Source organism: Epinephelus fuscoguttatus, linkage group LG3 (assembly GCF_011397635.1).
Source record: "Epinephelus fuscoguttatus linkage group LG3, E.fuscoguttatus.final_Chr_v1".
Taxonomy (NCBI): Eukaryota; Metazoa; Chordata; class Actinopteri; order Perciformes; family Serranidae; genus Epinephelus; species Epinephelus fuscoguttatus.
In genome coordinates this window covers 14,026,024-14,034,781 of record NC_064754.1, presented here as the reverse complement: position 1 = coordinate 14,034,781, position 8,758 = coordinate 14,026,024, and the positions used below count along the sequence as shown (strand labels likewise).

The 8,758-nt window shown below is 40.9% G+C and overlaps 1 protein-coding gene across 1 annotated transcript; it reads right to left on the bottom strand.

The window, feature by feature from the left end:
* hmgb2a (high mobility group box 2a) lies at window positions 1–2,943 on the bottom strand. The gene is made up of 5 exons (XM_049571681.1): window positions 2,820–2,943; window positions 1,794–1,953; window positions 1,204–1,355; window positions 900–1,074; window positions 1–723 (listed from the first exon to the last, which is right to left on the bottom strand). Exons 2-5 carry the CDS (start codon window positions 1,938–1,940, stop codon window positions 544–546), a joined length of 654 nt encoding a protein of 217 aa, XP_049427638.1. The 5' UTR covers window positions 1,941–1,953; window positions 2,820–2,943; the 3' UTR covers window positions 1–543.
* Window positions 2,944–8,758: the final 5,815 nt, after the last annotated feature.

The following is an 8,758-nucleotide window of genomic DNA, read 5'->3' as shown; positions in this document are numbered from 1 at the left end:
TATAATATACAAAATTTTATTACAAAAAATTTTTTTGTTCTACATCAGTCTTCAAAGTTCCACATTAAAAATGGCTCCAACATTTTTAATCAAACTACAGATAACTCTTGGTAGTAAAATGACAGTGAAGAAACAGCACCACTAAACAGAAAACATACGCAGTGCTTCCAGAAACAATACATTTTTTTTTTTTTTTAAAACTTTGCTGATTTGCTGCTGTCCACTGTCTGTACACAAGTTTCAGTCCATTGTATTTTTCACAGGAAATTCATATCTAGCTGCCCGTTTAAGTAGCAACGAGGATCGAGATGTAACAAACCCAAGGTCAGCAGAAAACCGTTAAAAAAAAAAAAAAAAAAAAATTAGGGGACTAAGTGACAAATAAAAGCTAAATCCCTGAATTTGAAAAGGAATACAGGTCTGGTTTCCTACAGAGGCAGACCGACAGGGACAGCAGACTATAACTTTTGGAATCATCCACACAAAAAAAAGTTAAGCTGAACAATGCATTGGAAAATTCACACCCGTTAACATATAAACTGCTTAGTCATCATCGTCATCGTCGTCCTCGTCTTCCTCCTCATCGTCCTCGTCTTCCTCATCATCATCATCGTCGTCGTCATCGACTGGTTCCGCTTTCTTGGCAGTGGGCCGGCCTGGGCCACTCTTCTTACCACCATCACTCTTCCCTGAGACACCTTTAGCTCTGTAAGCAGCAACCTCCTAATAAAATAAAAACGACAAATTGTTTAACATCTTGATAGAAATGTCAAAGACATGGTAAATTTCTCAGTTAGGTCCTTTCATTGATTACGTGAACAATATCAACTGTCACACTTAGCCTTTAACATTGGTGTTTACGTAAGTGGCACTATGCAAAAATATGAACAGGTGGTTACCTTCTCATATTTCTCCTTCAGCTTGGAAGCCTTGGCTTCATAGGGGGCCTTGTCTTTGGAGCTCTGTGTAGACCACAACTCGCCAAGCTTCTTGGCAGTGTCACCAATGGAGATTCCAGGGCACTCCTCCTTGATTCTGGGACGGTGCTCGGAACAAAAGACGAAAAATGCAGAGCTGGAAAGAAAGGGGGTTGCATTAATGCCAGAACGCACCTGCAATGTGAAGAAGCTAAATATGATTTATATGGAAACAAAACAAGGATCTCCCCTCATGGGGCAGCGCAGTGAAGGGTGAAGGACTTACGGGGGCCTTTTGGGTGCGTTAGGATCCTTCTTCTTCTTGCCCTTGCCCTTGGCACCTTTAGGGGGGACGTAGGTCTTCATCTCTCGGTCATATCGGATCTTGTCGGTCTTTGCCAGCTCCTCGAACTTGGCCTTCTCCTTGGCTGACATAGTCTACAAAACAAACCACCTCAAAATTCTGATTCTTTCTAAAAAATATTGTACCACCAAAACTCTAAGTGCAAGATCATCTCCAAAGACCACTGCATTTGTGCAACATAAAATAAATTGTTCTGCCAAGTACATCATCCCGTATCCTCCCACTACACAGAAGGCAAAAGGCCATGCAGGGGGTGGGCAATATTGGCACATGAGAGCAGCAACAAACAAATCCCACTTCTGGCTATACTTTCAATTATACAGTTCAAGCTATAATGTTGTTTTCTGTTGACTAACATCAAACGTGTATTACTCAATTCAATAGCTTCACATTTTAGTTTATGAATTGTTCTATTTGTAAAGCTTTACAATATGGCAAATGCCATATACAACCCATGATAATTTCATGCACACTAAGCATGTATTTTTTTCCTATTACTAATGCCAGCTTACCTTCCATCTCTCAGAGCATTTCTTGGAGAACTCTGCAAATCCTACACTGGTCCCTGGGTGTTTCCTCTTGTGCTCCTCACGACAGTCTGCGATAAAGAAGGCATAGGAGGAGGTCTTTCCTCTCGGCTTATTTGGATCCTTTGTCATCGCTGCGGTTAATCTAACATTTAAAACAAGGCAAAAAAAAAAAAACATCACATGACTCACAAGTAACAACGAACCACCTTTTTTGGCATGGCATCATGCGTTTTAATGTAGACTTACAGGCCTACTCCAGATTGTATCTGCACTACCGCCAAACTAACGTTAAGATGTCTTTAAGTTGTTATTTGCGAGTGTTGACCAAAGCGTATATGTTAACATTTGACGTCGTGTGAGTATTTAAAGTAACGTTACTGCAACACAAATAGTGCCGGCGGACGCCCACGGGTGTTTTAAGGCTCTAATCGGATTTCTGCTTCTCCGGGACAAAAAGACGCGACTCCATTTTGTATCTTCCCGCCTAAACTAAGCTGCGCCAAAAGCTTGCTCAACTATATAAGCTAATAGCCATTGCTGTAATATCACACGACTGGCATTTGGCAGTTAACTACTACACAACTGGCCATGGTGTGAGTGAAAACCAAATGGCGAGCTCAGAGTTTAAGTGTTGGAGCTAACGCCTTGTAGCAGGCTAAGCTACTAAACCAAATGGCGTTTGAACTGCATGTTGCGCACACAGCAATGCACTGAGGCCACCGTTAAACTGCCGTGTCACGGCGTCGAAACAGGCCGAAAACTTCACCGTTTGTCGTTTAGATTAAGCAGAATACAACGGCTTTCAGCAGAAACATTACAGCCAACATTATTACCTTACTACGATAACATATACACGTTTTAATTCCCGAAAAGGCTTTAATTACTTGGTGAGTGTGCAGAAATATGAAATTTGGTCGTCTTGGACATCACAGCAAGCTACTAGGACAATATGGCAGAGTTTAAATAACAAAATGGATTAAACAGAATCGTCATGCAGCGGAATCTTACCTGCTATCTGCAAGAGAAGTTGTTAACGACTGACTAAGGACAAAAGCGGGACTGTTTTGTCACTGCCTACAAGGTCGACCTAACTTAACCAGGAGTACTTAGACAACTCCTCCCGCCCTCGGCGGATTGGTCAGAATTAAGCATTTTTATTTGAACGTGGGGCACAAGAAAGACACGCCGCTGTGATTGGCTGCATGAATTGCATTCGAGACAGCAAGTTTGTATGAGCTACTTGGTCGCTGATTGGCTGAGCTGGACTTTTAAACATACGGCGCGAAAACCCCTTTGTGTGATTCGAGTCAAAATATCTTCATCTGTTTATGTGTGGTCGGGGGTTCCTGTGCTGTTTTAACCGCTTGTTTTCGAGATGAGACTGACAGCAGCACGAACAACAACGATTCCGTTTCGATTTCGTTTCAAACAACAAGCTGCATCAAAAGGAAATGATTAAAAATTCGAAAAAAACAAATTGCTCGTTTGTTTTTTTTAACTGGCACAGATCAAACCAGCTTTATTGGCCAAGTATGTGCACACACAAAGAACTTGGCTCTGTTTTGTTGTTGCTCTAATGTACATGTACACAGAATAGACATACAACTTAAACAAGCACAAAATGTGGAATAATAAGAATATAAAGCATAAAAATAAATCAGAGTACGTTTCCAACGATTAATTTAAGACAGGGGTGTCAAAATTATTTTAGTTCATGGGCCATATACCAGGACCAGACCAATAAAACCATTGCATAGTAACCTGTAAATAACAACATCTCTAAATTTTCCCTTTCTTTTAGTGTAAAGAAGCACAAGTACACTCTGAAAACATTCATTCATGTACAACACAAATGATGAATAGCCTGAGAAGTCTGAAAAATAAGTAAAATAAGTGCTGTCATTACGTTTACATGCGCAGTTAAGTTTAGCCATGGTTATTATAGCTCGACAAGGCCATCAAATTGGACTACTGTCCTTGTCCTAATATACAAGCACAGGAGGGGAATCAATTTTTTAATCTAAATATGTCGGACACCGCTATGAAAGATGGTGATACCCCATTTCAGCTTGTTAGTATTGGATCTTTTTCCACTTGACATTTATGTCACAGACCAAACAATCGACATTAACCGTGGTAAGCTAATGGCAAACTGGTACCATGGCGGACATCTTTACAGCTCTGTGCATTTTGTTCATCCAAAAATACATGGCTCTTGATGTAGCTATTCCCATTTGTTTAGCTTGTTATGGCTTCTCCTCCTTCTTCTTCTTCTTCTTCTTCTTCTTCTGTTATGCACTGAAATGCTATTTGACTTTCAGGTCAAAGCCAAGGGCGGAAACTGTGGAGCATGCACAGAGCACCAAGGCCAGTTTGGGTTGGATTGGCTGTAATTTTGCATTATCTGGGTTTGTCAGTCCGACTTTGAGAAATTCCATTTACATTTGGGCTAACATGTTCAGATATATTTTAAAAGTCTGGTTTTAGTTGGACTACTAATAAATCGATTTTCTCTACTGACTGGCATTACGTGCATTTTTTCATACATTTCTACTCCTGTGTAGTAATAATGTGTGTAGAAATCCGTGTAACACCAAACTAAAGTGGAAGCTATCGATGAACCAGGTGAAGTTAACTTTAAATACCATCTAAAGTTTGGGCCGTGTAGTAGCAACAGGTTTCCACCAATATGGGTTTAAGATAGAAATCTCATACAGCTGCTGACAATATTTTGCTCTAAGTTCTATCTTTAAATATGATCACAATAAGTATTCACTGATGTTTTAGAGAACTGTATTCTGGTCTGAGTGAGAAGCCTCAGTAGTATTATTTCACATGAAGTAGACTTCTCTCTGTTAAACTTGCTCTTGAAACCTAGCCTTGTCAAGTGCATCACTGTTTGTGCAACGCATGACTGTAAAAAGTCATCCAGCGGGATGGTAATGGCCCCCGGGCTGTATGTTTGACACCCCTGAGTAAGAGGTTACTTAGTTAAGTTAGCTAGATGTTCCAGTGTAGGCTATACAGCATGCCTGGATAATGTCTGACAGATATTTAAATGTTTAGTGTGTATTTAAACACTAAAAGACACACAAATAGCTACTGCTGTGGCTAGAAAATTAAAGACTACCCTTCATAATAATGACAATAAGGGAAATGTCAAATAACAATTAAATTAATGAACAACTTAAGCTAATAATGAATACACAAAAACCAATAATGAACTGCTATAACTTAGCATTTTGACTGAGTATACCTATATTAAGTATCAATTAGGCTAGACTACTGGAAAACCAATGAATCAATATCTGGTATGATAAAAGATTGTGTGATGTAGGCCTACAAACTAAAACAAATCAAAAAAGCGAACCTTTTTATATTAATTCATAACCTGTATATGTTCAAGATTCTTACACCACCAAAATATTAAAACAATGAGTGTGGAAAAAAAGTTCAGTTTAGCCTTATAGCACTTAACCCTCTGGGGTCAAGAGTATAATTGGCTGTTTTTGCCTACTTTTGATTTTACCTTTAAATTTCACCTTAAAAAGTGTTTACCTTGCCTTGTTTGGTGTCATTTTTTTCAGCACAACCTCACATGTGTGACTTTACAGTAATTTTTTTCATTTTGACATACTGTATTAACTTATTGGACCTAAAATCACACAAAAAACATATAATCCAAGTAGGAAAAAGTTTGATTTTTTTACTATGAAAACCACAAACATGTTAAATGAACCATTTTTATAAGTTAGAACACAAATATAAATGGTAAATTTCAAAAATGGATGTACAAATTTAGCAAACAACAAAGTTATATTCAACTATTTACATTAAAATGCAGGCAATGCCTCAGGCCTTTTTTGTGCAACTATTTACAAAACAATCAGGTGTCACATAACATGCCACACAAATTATTTGTGCCAGTTCCTGTCCAACACATGACAGAGGGGCACATCACATGCCTGACACTTCCAGGGTGTGTCACTCCTCCTGTTGTCCACCTGGAGGCACATTTACACTTGGCCAGCATCTGTGGCTGTGACAACGGGCGCAGGAACGTGATCAGCTCTCCTGCTCTAGGGAACACCTGTCTTGTCCATGCCACAAAGCTGACACACCAGCTCCACCATTAAGTCTTTGCACCTGCACCTGCTTGGCACTGCTCATCTCACAGCGCAAGATGAAGGCATTTGCTGTTGCAGTGTCCAGGAAGTGAAGCAACACGGTCCTGTACCAGTGACCAGTTTTTCTGTGGGTGGAGTAGTATTGAATGAGCTGGTCCGACAAGTCAGCCCCATCCATATTCTTGTTGTAGGCCATGATTGGTGTGGGACAAGGAATGTTTCTCACAGCCCAGCGTCTACCTCCATCCTTCACCTTTCTCCGCACTGTCTCACCTGCAAATGCAGGATGGATGGTGAAGCACAAAGACACCTCCTGTGTGTCCATCCACTTCACAAAAAGGAGTGGGCCCTCTATGATCCATCTCACGGATCCTCTTCCACATTTTTTGGTGAGAGCATTTGCCCTCGCTCTGGGGCATCCTGCTCTCCCTGTAGGTGCCACATGCTCCAAACTTCATATTGGCCAGGTACATGAACAGTTTGGGACTGGTGTAAAGATTGTCCATGCAAATATGGCACCCAGTGCCAAGACAGGGTGGCTGAATAAGGTTCATGACCACATCATGAGATAGCCCATGCACACTTGCAGTTAGAGTCTTGCCAGTGTATATGCTGCACCTGATGGTGTAGCCACTGCTTGACTCAGCCAATACAAAAATGTTCATAACCAATTTAGTTGGCTTGTCCTTCATGTATTGTGTCATGCCAGTTTTTGCCATAGTCGCTACCATCCTATCATCCACTGCCAGCTCCCTCCTAGGGTGGTAATAAGCCTGGCAGGCACTGAGGATGTCATCATAAAGAGGCCTGACTCTAAACAGTTTCTCATGGCCTGGTGTTCCGTTCCTTCTGTCATTTTGTACATCCTCCTCAGGATCACTGAGGTGGATGTTCCAAAATATGGATTGGAACCTGTCTCTTGTCATCACTTTGGCTGGAAGGGGCACATACAAAATGTGATTCTGTCTCCAGTAGTCTTGGAGACTTGGCAGCGATTTACTGGTCCATCTATGTCCCAACCCTCACCTATGGTCATGAGCTCTGGGTAGTGACAGAAAGAATGATATCGCGGATACAAGCGGCGGAAATGAGATTCCTCTGTGGGGCTCAGCCGGAGTAGAGCCACTGCTCCTTCGCGTCAACAGGGGTCAGCTGAGGTGATTCAGGCATCTGACCAGGATGCCTCCTGGACTCCTCCTGTTAGAAGTGTTGTCCCACTGGTAGGAGGCCCCGGGGCAGACCCAGAACAGGCTGGAGGGATTATATATCTCATCTGGCCTGGGAACGTCGTGGGGTCCCCCAGGAGGAGCTGGAAAGCGTTGAGGGATGTCTGGGGTGCTTTGCTTGGCCTGCTGCCCCTGTGACCCGGCCCCGGATAAGCAGATGAAAATGAATGGATGGATGGATGTTTATAAATTAAATATAAATTAATTTTTTTTATGGGGAAAAGTATGAACCATTTGCGCTCTTATATTTTGGCAGTATGCACAGGCCTGATGCTCCTCTTAGGGTTGCAATGGTATGAGATTTTCACAGTGTGATAATCGTTTCAGAAAATATTGCAGTATCATTGTATTACAGAATTATTAATATTATTATCAGGCAGAATCACCCTTGAAGAAATGAAAATGGAAGGGTTTGTTTAGCTGAACAAACGTTTTATTACCTATAATTGAAATGTTTGGAAACAGCTTAAATAAAGGTGAGATACTCTGCTCAGTTGCATTTTTTCCCCAATATCATAGCTAAGCATGTATACCACAATATAGTATGTATACCACTGCAACCCTAGTTCCTTTTTAATCATTTTGGCAGGTCATCCAGCCTCTTTTAACCTTTTTGGTTGACTGATGTCTCATAGTTAATGCTGGGATGTCGGTTGGATTACATGCACTTTCATTTTCTGCGGTTAACACATTTGATAGATGAAGTGGATCGAGGGTGATCTTTCTGAGCCAGTGGTCACACCTCAAAACCATTATCTTTAGGTCACACATGCATATAGTAGATAGGTTATCTTCCTGAAGGAGCTGAGGGTGGGTGGCATCTACATGTCAAAGGCCAAACATCAGCAAAACGTTTCTCCTTTTGCTGGGGGCAAATGGTGGGTTGCAAATTCATTTCCAACTAAGTGAAGCTCTCTGCAACAACCTCAACAACATAGCAGTAGACTATCCTAATGCAGAACCATGGCCTAGTTGAACCATTCTCTCTCCTGGAGAATGGTTAGTAGGACTTTCAGCAACTTCAGCTTATTCAGAATGCTGCTGCTAGGGTCCTGACAAAAACTAGGAAATATAACCACATTACTCAAGCTATGAAGTCCTTACACTGGCTACCTGTCACTCACAGAATTTATTTTTAAAGTCTTGCTGGTTGCCTGCTCTGTGACACATCCCCCATATATCTCTCTTACATGCTCGGGACATCTGAACCTTCTCGGACCCTGAGGACATCTCGGACTGGCTTGACCATCCGACGTTTTGTCATCATGCAGCACAAACCTGGAGTAACCTCCCAGATAATGTTGGACAAACCCAGACTCTGAACGCTTTAAAGTCAAAGCTAAAAACATTTACGTTTTTTAAATAATATTAAAAATAACATTTTTTTTTTTATCTTTGCACCCTTTTATCTCTGCACTTCTGCTATTTATAATTGTACTTTTTATTGTAAATAATTTAGTAATTAATTTACCTTTTATTCATTTTATTCTCTCTTCACTATTTTCTGTATCCTTTATTATGTTTTGTATTTTATTGTTCTGTAAAGCTCTTTTCATTGCCCTTGTGTATGATATGTGCCATACAAATAAAGCTG